Source organism: Dryobates pubescens, chromosome Z, assembly GCF_014839835.1.
Source record: "Dryobates pubescens isolate bDryPub1 chromosome Z, bDryPub1.pri, whole genome shotgun sequence".
NCBI classification, from domain to species: Eukaryota; Metazoa; Chordata; class Aves; order Piciformes; family Picidae; genus Dryobates; species Dryobates pubescens.
The window spans coordinates 53,912,568-53,932,805 of record NC_071657.1 but is presented as its reverse complement, the minus strand read 5'-3'; the positions used below and the strand labels follow the sequence as shown (position 1 = coordinate 53,932,805).

Sequence of the window (20,238 nt, the reverse complement as noted above, 5' to 3'; positions counted from 1 at the left end):
TTTTTTTTTTGTATAGGAATGTGTTAGGTGGCCTTATGTATAATTGTAAAATAAATTGGAGATCGGGATCAAGAAAAACAGATACTTCTTGGTAGGCTATTTGAAATATTGGACTATTTTATAAATTTTTGAGACTATTTGCTTATGCCTGTATGAATACAAATGAGAAATATTTCTAGAAATATTTTTCTATTGTTTACCCAGAACATCACAGAATGTTTGTAAAAAGAACATTTTAAGAGTGGTGTTTTGAATTCGTCTCTGTTATTTGGACTGGTTGTGTCAGGGAAAAGTCAATGTACTGCCTATGACTTAGCAAAGGAAGAGTTGCTTTATTGATGCTTGCACAAATGGCTAACTAGTATCGAAGGTTTCTGCAACACTGCCTACAAGTTGCCAGAAGGTTGGTGTGAAAATATGTAACTGCTTGATTCCATAGTGAGGAACAGTTATTGTTACCTGGATTTGTTAAATCCTGTCCTCGTGACAAACAGTGCCTATCAAACATTTCTTTTACAGGTAATCTACCGGAAGCAGTTCCAGTTGCAGCACCTTAAAAATGTTGTTTATCAAAGCATACTTTTTACATTGTTTGAACATGGTTCTCATGGGTGAAATAGTCAGTTGAACTTAGGCTTAGAATAATCAACATTATTTAAAATGTTTCTCTCTAATACCTACATCATTGCCACTGTACATGAAAAAATCTGTAATCATCATAAATAGGAAGGTGTATCAGTGAAAAATAGCTTGGCTAAATATTTTTTTAGGGTATGCTCTGTGGATTGGGACGGGCATAGCATATAGAGAAGGTCAGCAGCCTAATTGTTGCCTCTTTCTGCAAATTTGTTGGTTTTATGTTGTAGTGGTGTGACGCTTTCGTCCCCATGTGCACTAACAATGAAACACAGCTAAACTCAGCCAGAGGAATGAATGGAAAGCTGTATTTTACAAGCAAACCTACACTCTGCAATGGAATGCAATAAATATGTACAAAATATACAGTATTTACAATATTACGCAAGAATTTACAGGAAATAACACAAGCACAGATCCTCCCGAGGAGAATCCCCCCTCAGGTTCCCCCCAAACCTCGCTCCCCCTCCTCCCATTTCCCCTAGTGGTTAATTAGGTGAAAAAGGAGAAAGAGAGAAAAAAGGATATTAAGCAGTTGTTAAGACAGTTAGTTATTCTTATCAGTTTGCAGTTCAGGGTTGACATGCGTGCAGTCTGGCCAAGAACAAAAGTCAGAGCAGCCTGAAGCTGGAGCTGGAGTGAGTGAGAGAAAACAATGTGAGCGATATTTGCTGTGGTACATCTCACATCTGACCAATGAAATTCATTTAGAATTAATCTTTGTTTACCTTTTAACACCTAAACATTCAGCTAGAGAATTCTGCAGCTGTCCTTTTCTTAAAGACACAGCCTAACCTGTCACATATGTTTTATAAAAATCTGTTCTCTTAACTGTTGTTCTCATGCATGTTCCACAAGAGTTTAGCTGTACTGTGCAGATGTAATACGATGTAGGTGCCTTGTTTTTTCTGAAGTGATTATGGAAAGAAAGGACAAAAAATTAGTGTACAAAGTACTACTGTTCTCCATCAATTAATACTTTGGAAGAGTAGAATTCTGAGTAGAATTCTAAGATATTATGAAGAATCATATTTTGATTACAAAATCCAATACCGAGTGCAAAGTGTCCAAAATACTCAGGATATTTTAGGTTTAATATGTTAAATACAGTAAAACTATAGTATCAGACCTGATGTTTAGGTTGAGGACAAGATATTTTCACGGAGAATGACATAATTTCACATCTTAGAAGGTAGATCATCAGGTATACTTCATTGAACTGAAAGATAAGAATGCAGATCCCAAAGTCTTGGGTCTGGATATAGATTCCCACACTTAGAGCTGTGAAACTGAGAAATACTACTCACATTCTGTTAGTCAAATAATAAGATAAATAATCTTTTTTGTTTCTCTTGCAGCAAAACAGTATATTCTTTACAGAATGGATTACTTAATGTTAATTTAAAAAATCTAGTGACTCTGAGTTTAGTATTACTGATGGTGTACTAGAAAAACTCATAAGACATTCACTTAACTCTTAATGATATAAAGTGTTTTTCAGGAACTGTTCTTAGATATTAATGTAGACTTTAGTGGGTCAATATGATGACTGTCAAAATGTGAATTCTACAGCTACCTCAGTGAGAGCAGTTAGGATAAGAATACCCAGGTATTAAAGTGTGTGTAAGTCTAGAAGCTTGTATTCCTTTAAATTTGCCTGAATCAGAGTCCAAAATGGGAATAATTTATAACTTTTTTTGTACATAGTTGTGACAGTTTTAGGCTGTGCCTTTAAGAAAGAGACAGTTACCGGAACACTGGCTGAATGTTTTGGTATAAGAATGAAAACAAAGGTAAATCTAAATGAATTTCATTGGTAGATTGGTAGAATGCAACTTTAAATTTTTAGCTTTAGTTTAGTTTGAATCTCAGTCAGTTCAGTCTGTCTGTCTGTTACAGTCTCTCTGAGCAACAGCTGTGTTCTGTCTGTGCTGGCAGGTGCTGACCTTCAACTAACAGATAAGAAACTAATTCTTGCATATGCTTTGAGCTAACAGAATTTACTCTTAATAATTACCTTTTTCTCTCTCTAACCCTTTTTGGGAAAAAAAAGGGAGGTAGGGGAAGAGGGGGTTATGGTTGGGGGGACCCTCTTGGCTGGAGGAGAGAAAGTGTTTTTTCTGTGTTACGTTCTTTGCTATATATTTCTGTATATGTTGTAAATACTGTATATTGTGTATATATTCACTGCATCTCATTCTGCTTGTAAATATAGCTTATCCATATTTTTGCTTCTCCGACTGAGTTAGCTGTGGTTTCTTTGTGTGTGTGTGAGAACTGAACCTCTCACCACCACAATAATAATAGCAAGTACGTAGTAATAGTATGTATTTGAAATAAATCAGAATCACAGAATCTCAAAATCACCAAGGTTGGAAGAGACCTCAAAGATCATCAAGTCCAACCTGTCACCACAGACCCCATGACTAAACCACGGCACCAAGTGCCACGTCCAATCCCCTCTTGAACACCTCCAGGGACGGTGACTCCACCACCACCCTGGGCAGCCCATTCCAGTGGCAAAGACTCTCTCAGTGAAGAACTTTCTCCTCACCTCGAGCCTAAACTTCCCCTGGTGCAGCTTGAGACTGTGTCTCCTTGTTCTGGTGCTGGTTGCCTGGGAGGAGACCAATCCCCTCCTGTCTACAGCCACCCTTAAGGAAGTTGTAGAGAGCAATAAGTTCTCCCCTGAGCCTCCTCTTCTCCAGGCTAAACAATCCCAGCTCACTCAGCCTCTCCTCATAGGGCTTGTGCTCAAGGCCTCTCACCAGCCTTGTTACTCTTCTCTGGACATGTTCAAGTGTCTCAATGTCCTTAAACTGAGGGGCCCAGAACTGGACACAGTACTCAAGGTGAGGCCTAACCAATGCAGAGTACAGGGACACAATGACTTCCCTGCTCCTGCTGGCCACACTATTTTCGATGCATGCCAGGATGCCATTGGCCTTCTTGGCCACCTGGCCACACTGCTGGTTCATGTTTAGGCGGCTGTCAGTCAGCACCCCCAGGTCCCTTTCTGTTTGGCAGCTGTTTGGCTGAGTGTGTCTTTCTAGGTAATTCTCTCATATTGCAACTATATCTCACAATTAGTTATACTAATTTGTTAAAGCTGCTGAAACATTTTTTTTCCAATTCCTTGTCATAAAGGTTTGCAGTGACTAAAAACTGTTGTTTGGAATGCTTACCTCCTAACTGTATCTTTATTATGGGATTAATAATAGCAGTACTGGTGATGTTGATGATGTTAATTGAGATGCCAAAGAACCGTGAGAAGGTTCCCTTAAGTATTATAATTGTCATACTAATCTTTGATTGCAGAATATGTGTCAGAATAATCCTACTGCATATAGAAAATTACTCTTTCCAGTGCAGATGTTGCAATGTTCATCTGTGGCAACATGAGCTATAATTTTACTTAATGAGCCAACAGCTTTGATTTTGCATTTACTTTAAAAAAATACTAAAAGATGCTTCCAAAATTATTGTGATCCATGAAAATGTCACTGTGAATATTCCGGTAGGCAGTGGCATGTCCCTTTTGTATCTTTCCCTAGAGCCTTCTTCAAAGGAATGACATCTAATTGTGCTTTAGAGAGAATCTCTCAGTCATGTTTTCGTCTTGGGAACAGGAGGTCATATAACTGTCAGCTGCAAGTCAGTCAAATGAGAAATGAAGGAAAAACATTAAAACCTGTCACTGACACCATGAAGAACAGATTATTTATCAAAGCAACAGATTTATATTTTTTGTTGGCTTATTTCAGGGACTATGAGTAGAACTAGTTTTCAGAAGATACCTCCTGTTGTTTTTTGATAGGATATTTTCAAATATTTCCACCCTTTGGTGCCTAGAAGCCTGTCTTCCTGTAATTTCAGGAAGTAATTTCAGTAATACTGTTGACCATAGTGTTTCTATATTGCATTTTACTCAGAAGTGCATGTTTTTAAAAGTTTACAACTTCTACAAGCTTCTATGGTATTCTTAATATCTGCTTGTTTAAAAAAAAAATGTTTGCAGCAGTTCTATTAAAATCTAGTGGAAACTGATCAAAGATTGCTGAGTGAAATTCTGTGCCTTATTTAGATATAATTTGAATCTTCTTGATTACTATTATAATTCCATTGTAGAATACATTTTCTTTCTTGATTTATTTGCTCCTTTGATATTTGAATGCTGACAAATAATTATTTTCTTCCAAACCACTGGAAGTCTTGGCACCTAAGAGTGAAAAAACTAATACTCTAAATGTTAGCTTTATTTTTAATTCTATTTGTAAAAAAAAAATTAAAATGGCAAAAATTCATCAGAGGACTAAAGTCAGGGACTAGATCAAAGTTGATGAGGAAAGTGCTGCATGTGATTTTAGCATCTGCATTACATATGAGGTCAGGTGACATCTTCATATCGCTCCTCTAGACCTTAAACATAATTTTCTTTTCTCTTGCTTGTTTCTTCCTCTTCATAGAGAAACCTGGGCAAAACTGTAACTTCACATGGTACCGTATGCATTTTATTATGAAGCTGTAAAAGCTATGACTGTATGTAACTGTAAAGTTCTTTGGGTCAGCTGGATACTACTTGAATTATTTGTAGAAAGAAAACAGGAGCTCTTGAAGGCACAGGAACTGGCAGTTCCCACGTGCCGAAAGATGAGCCGGCGGGGAAGGCGACCGGCCTGGATGAGCAAGCAGCTCCTGGAGGAATTAAGGGGAAAAAAGAGGCTGTATCACCTTTGGAAGGAGGGGAAGGCTTCTCGAGGTATGTTCAAGGAAGTTGTTGGATTGTGTAGGAATAAAATTAGAGAGGCAAAGGCCCAGCTGGAACTGAAGCTGGCCACCTCTGTGAAAGACAATAAAAAGCATTTTTACAAATATATCAACACTAAAAAGAAGGGCAAGAAGAACCTCCACTCCTTATTGGACCTGGAGGGGAACACTGTGACTGAAGACGAGGAAAAGGCTGAGGTCCTGAACACCTTCTTTGCCTCAATGTTTAACAGCAAGGCAGGAGTTCAGGATGAGTGGCCTCCTGAGCTGGGTAATAGGATCGGGGAGCAGTGTGATGCCCCAGAAATCCATGAGGAATTAGTTGGGGACCTGCTGAGCCACTTGGACACTCACAAGTCCATGGGACCGGATGGGATCCATCCTAGGGTGCTGAGAGAGCTGGCAGATGAGCTGGCCAAGCCGCTCTCCATCATTTTCCTCCAGTCCTGGCTCACTGGAGAGGTCCCAGATGACTGGAAACTGGCAAATGTGGTCCCCATCCACAAGAAGGGTTGGATGGAGGAACCTGGAAACTGCAGGCCAGTCAGCCTGACCTCAGTGCCAGGGAAAGTGATGGAACAGATTATCCTGGTGGCAATAACTGTGCACCTGAAGGATGGCCAAGGGATCAGGTCGAGCCAACATGGATTTAGGAAGGGCAGGTCCTGCCTCTCCAACCTGATCTCCTTCTATGATCAGGTGACCCGTCTGGTGGACATGGGGAGGCCTGTGGATGTGGTCTACCTGGACTCCAGCAAGGCCTTTGACACTGTCCCCCACAGTAAACTGCTGTCTAAGCTGTCAGCTCGTGGCTTGGACAGCAACACTCTGTGCTGGGTTAGGAACTGGCTGGAGAGCCGAGCCCAGAGTGTGGTGGTGAATGGTGCCACATCCAGCTGGCAGCCATTCACCAGTGGTGTCCCCCAGGGATCAGTGCTGGGCCCCATCCTCTTTAACATCTTCATTGATGATCTAGATGAGGGGGTTGAGTCAGTCATCAGCAAGTTTGCAGATGACACCAATTTAGGAACAGATGTTGGTCAGTTAGAGGGTCGAAAGGCTCTGCAGAGGGACCTTGACTGACTGGACAGATGGGCAGAGTCCAATGGCATGGCATTTAACAAGTCCAAGTGCCGGGTGCTGCACTTTGGCCACGGCAACCCCATGCAGAGCTACAGGCTGGGATCAGAGTGGCTGGAGAGCTCCCAAACAGAGAGAGACCTGGGGGTGCTGATTGACAGCTGTCTAAACATGAGCCAGCAGTGTGCCCAGGCGGCTAAGAAGGCCAAGGACATCCTGGCCTGCATTAGGACTAGTGTGGCCAGCAGGAGCAGGGAGGTCATTGTGCCCCTGTACTCTGCATTGGTTAGGCCACACCTTGAGTCCTGTATCCAGTTCTGGGCCCCTCAGTTTAAGAAGGACATTGAGACACTTGAACATGTCCAGAGAAGGGCAACAAGGCTGGGGAGAGGCCTTGAGCACAAGCCCTCTGAGGAGAGGCTGAGTGAGCTGGGATTGTTTAGCCTGGAGAAGAGGCAGCTCGGGGGTGACCTCATTGCCCTCTACAACTACCTGAAAGGTGGTTGTAGCCAGGAAGGGGTTGGTCTCTTCTCCCAGGCAACCAGCACCAGAACAAGAGGACACAGTCTCAAGCTGCGCCAGGGGAGGTTTAGACTCGAGGTGAGGAGAAAGTTCTTCATTGAGCGAGCCATTCGTCATTGGAATGTGCTGCCCAGGGAGGTGGTAGAGTCACCGTCCCTGGAGGTGTTCAAGAGGAGATTGGACGTGGCACTTGGTGCCATGGTTTAGTCGTGAGGTCTATGGAGACAGGTTGGACTCGATGATCCTCGAGGTCTCTTCCAACTTTAGTTATACTGTGATACTGTGATACTGTAAAATACAGATATGTGCAGTCTTTGGATTCAACATGGTTTTATGCTTAAAACTATCAGGAACAACTAATAATGCAAAAGGAACTGTTCTAGTTTTGTTTTGGTCTTAACCTTAACCTTAGTCAAACAAGGGAGTGTCATGAACAGCCCTTACTCCCTGAAGAAGTAGTGGAGAGGGAAAAATGAAAATTTCGATTACAGTGGGGTTGCTATACAAAGATGAGATTTTTATGTTGGATTTTCTTTACTGCAAACTGTGGTACATTCCATTACTTGTCACTTATGAAGTCCATTCTTCTCTTTAGTGCACTTGTAGGAAAGACATGGTGAAAATACCCATGGACATCTTTGTGAAGAAGTTTCAGCCACACAGATACCATCTATGGAAAAAGGGCAAGGATTTATACACCATTGATCACACAAAACCAACTCCTGAATCAACATGCGAAGTAAAGTTGTGGCTGCAGAAAAGAAAGAAAATGAAGATCACTTTCAAGCGGTATTTAATAGTGTTTAATAGTCCAGTTTTATGGCAATTTCCTGCTGGCTTCTTATTTGCCATTTTCTCATATGTTTTATTTGAGTTCACTTACTTCACTCTTTAGAAGAGGTTATTCCATTAAAATTTTCAAGGTGTGGATGGTCTCTATTGTTTCTAGTGACATCTGCAACCTAAAGACAAGGCTTCTAAGAGTTGAGGTAAAGGCTAAATTGGAAAAACTTGCTATGAAGCTGTCAGAATTGAAGAGCTCTGTGAAGTCTCTAGGTATACTCTTAGCCCTCACTGCCACATAACTCCAAGGAGTTATCACTGCCTATTTGCAACACTCTTACACTGCTACAGCTGAAACATCTCTATACCTATCACAGGTCAATTACAGATCATAATTTGGCAAAAGAAAGGCCTCAGTCTCAGTTGTTGGTGCTAACAACACAAAGAAAATTGGTAGAAAGAAGTTTCTTATCCTGTCACTGAAGCAATCAAAGCTTTGATCTGTTAAAGCAGTTTCATAGCTGGATCTATTGTAGTCTAATGCTTTCTTGCCTTATTTTACAGGATTTTAATGTGTTTTCTTCTTTATTACCTAACAAAAATATAATTTTTATCCTGGGGTAGGCAGCTTTGTTGTCATCTACTCTCTGCAGAGTGCAGTTTGTTGGGTTAAAGATTCTTTTTCAAGACCTGTGTTATCCTTCACATAATTTTACAATATAGTTGCTTTTAAAACTTCCTTGTAAATTGGATTTCCTCATTTTCTTTACGAGTTAATGTGGGTTTTTTGGTTTTTTTTTTTGTTTGTTTTGTTTTGTTGTTGTTTTGTGTTTTTTTTTTTTTAATTGAAAATGATAGGAAAATCAACCTGTAAAGAGAAGGAATGCAAAATTGTAGTTGAGAAATACAACATTTTGTTTGGTCTGGGTAAGAATAGTTTGTGGGGTAGAGTCAGTGCTTGAAGGCAGACAGTGAAGTAGCTGGATGGCCAGTTTATTTATACCTTCACCTGACACAGAGAGAGAGTAATTCTGTTATTTAGCTAGTGAAATGCCATTTTGCCCTCTACTAAGTTTCACTGTATGTATTGTACAGTGTTAACTGCAAATTCACGCTTGGAACAGAAGTGATTTGTTTGGTAATACCCTTCCAGCTCGCCAGTTCTAGCAAAAAGCAAAGACTTTAATGTTTGTGTTTTATTGTGGACTGATTTCATGCACTTAGGTAACTCAGTGAAAATAATTCAAGTGCTGTTTAGTTCTTGAGTTGGGTTTTGGTCAAGCATGGTAAAGACATAGTTTACAAATGGAGAATAAAATGTTTATTCAGCTACATTTCTAGTGTAAAGTGTCAATTGAAATTGTCATAATTTTGCTTATAGAAATAACACAAGTTCCATTAGAGCAAAAATAGACATACCACCTGTGGAAATCTTCAAGAATATAGTGAAAGGGAGAGCTTAATTCTGGCATTTGTGGCTGAAATGGTTTGCTACGTGTAAATATAATGGCTGCATATAAACAATAATAATACTTACTCTTATATTACAATGGCGAGTAATGAGCATTTACTACTTTGGCAAATTCTCTGGAAATTCTGTTTCATAGAGAGGATGTTGAAAGGTGTGCAGTGGTGGACAGAGAAAAAAATACACCTGGACCTGAGCAAAGCCATCAACACTGTCCCACACAACATCCTGGTCTCCAAGCTGGTGCAGGATGGGTTCCATGGAAGGACCATTGAGAGGATAAAGAACTGGCTTGACAGCTGCACCCAAAGGGTGGCTGTCAATAGATCCATGTCCAAGTGGAAGCCAGTGACAGGTGGAGTCCCTAAGGGATCAGGACTGGGACCAGTCTTGTTTAACATCTTTATTGGTGACATGGACAGTGGCATTGAGTGCACCCTCAGCAGGTTTGCTGATGACACCAAGCTGTGTGGTGCAGCAGACATGCTGGGGGGAAGGGATCCATCCAGAGGGACCTTGACAGGCTGGAGAGCTGGGCCCATGACAAGCTCATGAGGTTCAACAAGACCAAATGCAAGGTTCTGCATCTGGGTCAGGGCAGTCCCAAGCACTGATATAGGCTGGGCAGGGACTGGCTTGAGAGCAGCCCTGAAGAAAAGGACTTGGGGGGTGTTGGTGGATGAGAAGCTCAACATGAGCCACCAGTGTGCACTTGCAGCCCAGAAAGCAAACTACATCCTGGGCTGCATCAAGAGAAGCTAGCCTGCAGGTCGAGGGAGGTGATTCTCCCCCTTGACTCCGCTCTGGTGAGACCCCACCTGGAGTACTGCATCCAGTTCTGGAGCCCCTATTACAAGAAGCATCTGGACATGCTGGAGTGTGTCCAGAGAAGGGCCACAAGGATGATTAGAGGTCTGGAGCACCTCTTCTATGAGGACAGACTGAGGGAGCTGGGGCTGTTCAGTCTGGAGAGGAGAGGGCTCTTATGGTGGCCTTCTATTGTCTTAAGGGGGCCTACAAGAAAGCTGGTGAGGGACTTTTTAGGGTGTCGGGTAATGATAGGGCTATGGGGAATAGAACAACAATAGAAATGGGTAGATTCAGGTTGGATGTTAGGAAGAAATTCTTCACCATGAGGATGGTGAGACACTGAAGCAGGTTGCCAGGGAGGTGGTGGAAGCCTCATCCCTGGAGTTTTTTAAGGCCAGGCTGGAAATGGCTCTGAGCAACCTGATCTAGTGGAAGGTGTCCCTGCCCCTGGCAGAGGGTTTGGAACTAGATGATCCTTGAGGTCCCTTGCAACCCTAACAATTCTGTGATTCTATAAAGAGTAGTAAAATGTTTTTTCTTGAGATGTCTATAGTTGAAGATGCAAGACCTATGTAAAACTCCTAATTTACCAGGAGTTTGACTGCTAGCACTAGTGTATTATGAGTTCTGAAACCTGATGTGTGATGAAGGATGTAAAAATTTCTCCCTATGTCATGTAGTTGAATTTCAAAGTGGCCTAATTTCTGGTTACTTTTATCCTGAGGACATAAATTAAAAATGAGTTTCTGACAAAGGTTGGCACTTCTCATGTTTTAACCTTTCCCTTCCACTTCTGAGAATGCTAAAACTTATGCTGAAGCTTTAATTCCTTACTTCATTTTTTTACACAGCATTATGAAATACTGTACATTGTTTGATATTGTAGCCATTCAAAATACTGGTGATCAAATTTTTTCCTTCTTTCAGATGCTTGTTGTTTATGTTTAAAACGCATATAATGATGAGATTTGATTGTAGAAGGGTGTCCACACTGGTGTTTTATTAACATTAGAGTTTGGAAATACTACCTTGGAGATTTTTAAGACCAGGCTGGATGGGACTCTGAGTAATGTGATCTAGTGAAAAGTGTCTCTGCCTATGGCAGGGGGGGTGGAACTAGGTGATCCTTGAGGTGGCTTCCAACCCTGACAATTCTGTGATTTTAGTGCAGCTGATAAGATTTTTGTCTTCCTTACATTTAAAAGGGTTATTCTCTTTCAGATTCAAGAGAATGATTAATTAAAAAACTAGTTTGGATACTGGTTGAGTAGTAGTTACTTAAGGTTATTTTACTTGTACAGTTCAATATTTTTGCCTAGAATGGTGATAAGAGATTAGAAGGTTAAATCCAATCAGTCAGTAATCTGTCACTTAAGAAATTGTAAACACTATCTCAACACAAAAAAGATGAAAAATTGTAATTTTTTTACCACCTTAAGCAGGTGAAAGGGACATATATATTGGTAGACATTTTATCTTATCCAAGACAGACTTTCTGCTCTGACAGCAATATCTTTTGTAACAGCTTCCACGACACCGGATCTCAATCTAAAAAGTTTAAAACTTCAGAGGACATGAAAATATCTGCTGTGGTAGCTAGTGCAAAAATCACAGCAACTGAAAGAGCTACTGATGACTTCAAGGTCAGTGAAGAACCTGGAAAAGAAGAGATGCTGGTAAACACAGGAGTGCCTTCTGGGGAAGAAGAAAACAGTAGCAGAATGCAGCTGGGTCAACATTTATTGGATAATGTCAAGGCTGCAGGTGAGATAAGGACTGATCATGTTTCATATGCAGGTTGTAGGCTGTTGATACTCTAAAGCCACAAATCAGTGGATGTTAAGGCATAGTATTATCCTAAGTAGCACACTATATATAAAGTTACACAGAGAAGGTGGATATTTGGTAAGAATGAGAAATTGCCAAAGGTAATGCTCTCACCCGAGAGCAGTTATCACCTGGACTGTTTTAATTAAATGCGTGTTGAAGTGTCAGGAAGGATGAAGTTTTGTAAATTATATTTCTTCAATGGACTGGTATGATAAGTTTGACAGGAATTTTTTTTATATAGAAATTATACAAAATGTCTGATGCAAACATGCATGCTTGTAGTGTGCTACATGTATTTATATGAACAATGCTCCATATCAGAAGTTATTTATATTTGTGCACAAAAATTATTTGAGACTGCAGATTTCTTGTCACTTTTGCTGAGCTGTCTGAGAGTGCAAGTTACAAAGGCCTTATCAAGCCAAAGTTGTTTCCTCTCTCTCCTCCCCCCCTGACAATTTTATACGAATATACTTGATTCATTCTGGACTTTGTTTCTTCTGTCTCATATTTCATTGTAGTTCAAGTATAGTCTCAAATACCTATTCAGAAAGGCAAACTGCAATTTTAGCTTCTAAATTTGTGAACAGTTTTGTTTGGTTTTAAATGTATTATGAAAATTTACTTGCAAATTGTGTAGATTTTTCCCTCATTGTGAATACTAATAATTGTGTTAACAGTTATTTTGAAATGGTAAACACCAAAATGATGCAAATAAACATAACAAAGTGAGTATTGCAATTTAGGGGCTTAGAAATTCCTGCCTACAAATTTAGTGGTAATCTACCAGAGCCTTTCCATGTTTGTCCTAGTAATATTTAAAAAACAAAGGCAAACCCCCAAATTTTCCTTTACAGCTTTCTCCAGCTTTTAATAGAGGTTTGGAGGGTCCATGGCCACTTAGAAGCTAGTATTTAGTTAACAGCCATTCTATGTTCTTTGGCAATTGAAGAGAAAGCAGAGTGGTGCTTGGACTTTTGTAGGAAAAAAGACATTATTGCAATATGATGGTGGAAGCTTCAATATTCACTTTGGAGGTGGTTGGTTGATCTGCATTATCTCTGGCTAATATGTCCATTATGCTCAGCCAAGACAGTACTCTTGTACCCAGAGATTACATTTTGGTATTGGATAGGCTTTGTATTAACTGAATTTTGTATTAATCTGACCTGAAAAAGGAATTATGCCAAAAAGCAAGTTCAAATAACCCTTGTAAGGAAAGAATAGGAAAGGACTTTACAGAAAGACTGTTTCATTTAATTCCTTGGATGCACTGCTGATTCAAAATTTCCTGTGGTGTGTGTCATAGAGTTATTCAGGAGCATGGTTGATTTTGGTCATCTTTCTAACCCATTGTTCTGGCTATACCATACAAACATCAGCAGAAAAACAATTTCAATAAAGTGGAATCCACACAATTTCACCCTTTAGCATCATGGAAATGAACAATTATGCTAATTGGTAAAATGCAAAATTATGCTAATTGATTTTCATTTTTTGACCAGGACTGTTGTTTTTAAAATATTTTTGGTATCTATTTGAAATGTATCTTCCTCACTAGAAGCCGTTAGTCTTTGTTTATTTCCATTTTTAAAACAGGCATAGTAAGTATAAATGTAGGGTATAAAGTTCAATATATGAACATTTTATATTTTTTATTCAAATATTCAAAGTGATTGTGGGCTGTCAGGGTAATGAACTATCAAGCTACATGAAAGCTCATTATTTTGTGTGATGAAGATCTGTTGTGATTCAAATACAAAAACCCAATTAAATGATTAAAACTGTATTTCACTCCAAATGCAAAATATTTACATATAAATTACTCTTTGATTGAACTATTAATGCATATATGTGTATATCATTCTACCATGTGCTTTTCTGTATGATTTCTAAATGAGGAACCGTGTTCTGAATTTGAGTAACTGATATGGTTTTACAGTGAAATTACTGTAACATAAAGGGAGAATTTTTACCAGATTATGTTCTTGATCTATAGGAGGCATCCATTCAGAATCTTTTTCAAGCCCTCTTCCTGTGCTTCCAAAAAAGGAAGATGAAGACAAGACATCTTCCAGTCATGCTGGTTTTACATTTGAAGATTCTGGGGCCAACATGCCTGCCTCTAGTTGCTATAGAAAAGAAGAAAGTTTGAAACATTGCCTTCGGTCTGCTTCATCCATGGCATACTGTAAGCCAGAGCAACAAGCTTGTGAAACAGGAAATCCAGATAAAGAGGATTATGTCTCATTGGAGGCTGGTGTCAGTGACCTAGAAAAATGTGAAAGTAGATTGGAGCATGGAGTAGTGCCCGTTGTAAAAAAGGATGAAGACAATGGCGTGGAAACATCCAGTGTATGTAAACCCAAATTACATCAGTATAGTAATATATTCCTGATTTAATGAAATGTGAATGAGCATGTTTTTGATGAGACCTGATACCTGTATTAAAGCACTTTCGAATATGCATGATTTTAATTAGATGCTAATTTGTACATGTTTTGAAATGTTCAGGGAAGAGTGGGAATTTGGATCCAAAACCAGAATGTTTTGGGAGCTTGCTTGTTAACATATTTTCCCTCCGATTTTAGGTATCTAGCAATTTTATTTTATATCTGTGAATCCAAATTGTCAGCAATGAGTCTCAAGCTATTTACATGTTCACTGCCTGCCAGTGTAAGGTTGTCAGCTTTAATTATTGCTATTGAGATGAAACTGAAATTTTTAGAGATGAGTGCTATATTTGATATATTTGTGCTTATAAAAAATGCATGTTTTGACTGAGAATTAAGGAACTTTAATAGTTTGCTGGTAAAATGTCAGCAGACTGCACAAATTCTGAGAGACTTGGGACTCAAGCCCTTCTCAGATGAAGAATGGGATGCAGCAAAGCTGAGGGACATCAGATTAGGTGGAAAGAAATTTTATTATATTATCTCACATAGTTTATGGGCTATTATGGGGTTTTGTGGTTTAGTTGAAACTGTACCCATGTTATTGAAGATGGAGAAAGTGAATCTTCAAGGCATGATTATAGCAGGATAGTACAGATAATATGATTTCAAGGTCTCACACCTGCTATTCTTGGATTTTGAAAATGGCCTAAAATACATAAAGGAAACACTTGAAGGAAAAGATCCATCTAATAGAAGGGCTATATTTTAAAACTTTTAAATAGTGGGTTTCATAATAGGACACCTACTAATTTGCAGTCTTTTTTTACTCTTTGTATTACTCTGCTATGAAGTGTAGGTAGCATTGATTTTGGGAACATAATGAACAATTGAATGGTGTTGGTAGTCACAGTAACTCTCTGAGTTGAGTTCAGTCCCAGCTGGCAGAGGGAGAATAGGACATCCACTGCCAGATTGCTAGACGTAGTGGGAAGTACATTCTTGAATCCAAAGTAAAATCATGGTGACCTTTTCACAAACATGAAGTGTGCATTAACAATTGGGTTTTTTTGCAATGTTGTGAGTTTTATTAATCTTCTGCCCTTCCACTGTTACAGCAAGGAGCACTATAAATATCAGGTGTTTCAATGATCATGTGTTAGAGGTCTTTACTTACATCTTTCTGTGCCTTTCAGAGATTTGTATGGAAGGTTTCAGATACTCTGCAGTGTAATTGTATATTCTCTCTTTTAAGTAAAAAAGTGTATTGTACAGATGCAATTAAAAAGTCTGACTGTATTTCCCAAGATTTGTGTTCTGCAATTTGGGAAGGGCTGCAGTAATTTTATACTTCAAACCATTTGTGTTTGACAAAGATTACTCTTTTTTAATTAAATACTCTGAATTAGAGACAAGTGGTTTATTGGTATAATAGGGGTGCTTTAGGTACCCTGATAATATGATAGAATTGACATCTGTGCTCATGTACAGATCAGTGGTTTTGTTAATCAAAATTATGGTTGCACAATTACATGCTAAAGTAGTTGCGTTTTTTCCTTTTCAGTCCTCAGAAGATGAAAGAAAGAAAATTTCTAAAAGCTGGCGTCATCCACTGAATAAACCCTCAGCCAGATCTCAAATGATTTTGGTTAAACAGCAAGCAACAGGTGATGAAGGTGAGTTTTCTGTGTTTATAAGTCCATATATATAGGCATTTCTGAAAACTACCAGGACAAAATAATTTCTTTCTGGATGAGAAATGTAAATGGTGAGGCTCCTGAATCCATAGACAGGCCATGTACTTTTTGCCTATTTTCACTGAAATTCTTCTAAAACCCTTGGATCTGTCTTAATCTCTGAACAATGATGTCATTTAAAGTAAGTATATTCATGGATTAGTATTCCTCACTAGAACTCACAGCTGTTGTGTTTAAGAACAAGTTTTCAATTGTGTAAAAATAGGTAAAAGTGGCCTAAGAATTGTTTGAATACAAGTCTTATCTGTAAACCATGGTTACCTTCTACCATGACTTTTTTTTCTTGTTGTGTTCATTTTAGGAATGTTGGACATTTGGAATCAGTGTCTTAAGATAGTGTATTTCTCATACAAGAAAAAAGCTACAGAATTTTGGGTATCAACAAAAGCTAATCAAGAGTCTTTACATGCATCATGATTTCCAGGCTTTTGTTTAGTTTCATGTGGAAAGAATTAGCATTTCTTGTCATCTATTTTTCCTTAATTTTACTCTATTGATTTTAAAATAGTAATTTAAAAGCTGACTTGGATTCATATATCATCTGCTTGTCGCAGTTTTCTATATATGGTTTTAATTAAGTAGCTTATGGGATTGCATATTTTGAATAGTTTTCAAGACGTTAAGTACATATTTTCACCTACAAAAAGAAGTGGAAAAACATTGTGTTTTAGTCCCTGCTGACTGCAAAGGGGTTGTAGCTTCAAAGTAGAAAAGAGCAGATTTAGCTTGGATGTTAGGAACAGGGTCTTTACTATGAGGGTGGTGGAACACTGGAATGGGCTGGCCAGTGAGGTGGTTGGGGCCCCATCCCTGGTGATATCCAAAGTGAGGCTCACCAGGGCTCTGGTCAGCCTGATCAAGTTGAGGATGCCTGTCTATTGTAGAGGGGGTTGGACTAGATGACCTTTGGCGGTCCCTTGCAACCTGGACATTGCTATGATTCTATTCTATGTAGTAGATGACCTTTAGAGGTCCCTTCTAACCCAAACATGCAATGGTTTTATGAAAAGATCTCTGTTTTGCTAGCTGCACAATTGATGAGAAATTTTCTTTGACTAGATTTCAGCTTACTTCTTTGGCAGCACAAAGCCACTGGAAGAAAGATAAGTAGCTTGCTTGGGAACACATAAGACTGGGTTTCTGACTTGGTATTTAGGTACTTTAAGTAATTTTAAAAAGCTTTATTCTGATTCTCAGCAGTGACCACAAGTTCCATTGGTTAACTTAATTACATAAATAAGCATAATGTTAGGCAATCACTTTGAATATGCTCACTTGAGTGATTTAGCTTTAGAGAGCCACCATCTTGTGCAGACAGGCTATAAAAGCAAAGAAATTTACCCAAGATCTGGATTTGCTTCTCTGAAATAAGTAGAAAAGTAAATCTCTTTACCTAGCAATCACTTGCACACAGCCAGCCAAAGTTGACAAGTAAAGCTACTTTATTCTATGAAACGTGGCTTGTGAAGCTTATAGAACTGTGCATGAAAACAATCCATCAAAATAGGAAATGTATACATTCCTTTTTCATATTGTCTTAGCATTTTAGTTCTGTAACACACAGGTGTGTTATAAATGTTTTTTCAGGTTCCATTCTCCAGAATTTCTTCAGTTAGCAGGGCTGGACATTGGTCCTCTGATTCTCTTAGGCATTTTGGTGCTATGTGGTGTCCTATGGAGTCAATGCCATGTCTTTGGCTACAGGTCTAATTCCAGCACTATTGTATGCTTCAGTGTTTACCTGCACTTTGCACTTGCATTTTGCTTGAAGCTCTTATTTTATACTTTACATGGGTACTTTACAACTACCTGAAGGGAGGTTGTAGCAAGGTAGGGATTGGTCTCTTCTCACAGCAACCATCACCAGAATAAGAGGACACAGTCTCGAGCTGCACCAGGGGAGGTTTAGGCTGGATGTTAGGAAGAAGTTCTTCATAGAAAAAGTGATTGGCCATTGGAATGTGCTGCACAGGGAGGTGGTTGAGTCACCATCACTGGAGGTGTTTAAGAAGAGACTGGATGGGGTGCTTGGTGGCATGCTTTAGTTGATTTGATATTGTGGGATGATAGGTTGGACTCGATGATCTCAAAGGTCTTTTCCAACCAGGTTAATTCTATTCTATTCTATTCTATTCTATTCTATTCTATTCTATTCTATTCTATTCTATTCTATTCTATTCTATTCTATTCTATTCTATTCTAAAAAACCCTCCAGGGACAGGGACTCAACCACCTCCCTAGGCAGCTGATTCCAATGGCCAATCACTCTTTCTGTGAAGAAATTTCTCCTCACCTCTAGCCTAAACTTCCCCTGGCACAGCTTGAGACTGTGTCCTCTTGTTCTGGTGCTGGTTACCTGTGAGAAGATCTGTTCAAGATCTCTGGAAAATTTTCTAGGCACAGCATAAAACTACCACACCTGGTGTCCAGCGCTGCTGCTCTGGGAGCAAGAGCCTGCAGCCTCCTGGCCATCCAGAGGCTGTCTGAGCAGTGAGGTGCCAGAACCATCAGCCCCTGAAACAACCTGAGGGTTCAGGGGAAGAGATGCCATTTGTGTGCCTTGCTCTGTGTAATAGCCACTGCTGCCCCTGAACTCTGGGCTGGTGCTTCAGCTGCCTTTGCAGGGCACATTGCAGCCACACTGGCACCAGGTGCTGGGGGATCTGTTTCTGGTGAGCACTGCGTCAGGACAGCCTGCTGGGGAGGCAGGCAAGCCTGGTCAGGTTCTCACATGCTGGCTTTGTACTACAGAGCCAAACTGCACAGTTTTCCAAGTATTTTAACGACCATGCTTCAGACTTTTTTATTACCTTCTAATGCCTCCTTCTCTTGGCATTTCCAGCTCCAAGGCAAGGCCAAGCTCCCTCCAGCGCTGTGCCTGGTAGCTGTGCCTTGGCCACAAGTGAGCACCTCCATAATGTGTGCTGTGGAGGTTGAAGGCTGCCCAAAGAGTGTCGTTTGTAGCTTCAGGCTGTGATTCTGCTCTGGGCAGCCCCAAGCTTGCTGAGGATCACAGACTACAGAATTAACCAGGTTGGAAAAGACCCTCAAGATCATCAAGTCCAACCTATCACCCAACGCCATCTAATCAACCAAACCATGGCACCGAGTGCCTCATCCAGTCTTAAAAACTTCCAGTGATGGTGACTCCACCACCTTCCTGGGCAGCACATTCCATTGGCCAATGTCTCTTTCTGTGAAGAATTTCTTCCTATCTAAGGAATATTATGCTTTCAGTTACCACCAGTTTAGGCATTGTTGAGCAGGGTGCTGTAACTTTAACTGATCTCTCCTTGTTCCAAGCCTAAAGTCATTGAGTTGTGTCTTCCATTTCACTGTCTTGGGAAAGCCATACTCCCTCACTCATTTTTATCTGAGCTGTAGTTTTGCCAGTCTTGATGATTTAATTAGCTGCTAAGCATCTTTCCGAAAATTAGATATGTGGTCTGTATCATACATGGATATGTTTGGATACCTTGAGGGCTAGAAGGTGCACATTTCTGAAACTGTTATGGTAATTTACACAAAAAGGACAATATTAAGATTCATCTAGTAAAGTAATGGAAGATTTCAGTATGTGGTAGGTTGTGGTGAAATTACTCTTTTTTAAATTAGAGGTTGTATTCCTTTTGCCTACTGAAGGTTTTTCAATATTACAGTTAAGACATAGTATAAAATTCCTATTTAAGCATGGATTCTATATAAAACAGTTGATTCAATGTCATTGGTTTGTTAATTTCAAGGATTCTCTCTTTGATTGGCATTTTATCCATTACTTGGTCATCTCTCTGGTGTCTTAATTATATATATATATGTACACATACGTGGCAGCATCCCAACAAAAAGTCATAAACCTCCGTTACATGGTGGTCACCCATCTGGTAAATAAGGATATATTTTTGTTAGGAAAGAAAACATTGTCTTAGAATAATTTCAAGTAGCTATTAAGCACTTGTCTGCTTATTGATTGAAGGAAGTAATTAAGAGTTTTATTGGACATGGCAGCTATTGATATTTCTTATCTGGAACTTCAATTTTACATTATTTTCCTGCATCTGTTCTTCACTGTGATTTAATTTGTCAGCATGCTTTTGTGAGAACATCAGAAGAGAAACAATAGGTTTTTGGTGAGCAGAATGTTTACAACCAAGCCAGAGACTGAAGAACTGTTGAGGGAGATTGGCAAACTGAA

The 20,238-nt window shown here is 39.5% G+C and overlaps 1 protein-coding gene across 1 annotated transcript in view; it reads left to right on the top strand.

The window, feature by feature from the left end:
* Positions 1 to 20,238, top strand: part of KDM4C (lysine demethylase 4C) — a 250,253-nt gene that overhangs the window by 106,913 nt on the left and 123,102 nt on the right. The window contains exons 5-8 of the mRNA XM_009902889.2: positions 7,601 to 7,794; positions 11,592 to 11,830; positions 13,896 to 14,251; positions 15,854 to 15,965. Coding sequence (XP_009901191.2) covers positions 7,601 to 7,794; positions 11,592 to 11,830; positions 13,896 to 14,251; positions 15,854 to 15,965 — 901 coding nt within the window. The remainder of the gene's footprint in view (positions 1 to 7,600; positions 7,795 to 11,591; positions 11,831 to 13,895; positions 14,252 to 15,853; positions 15,966 to 20,238) is intronic.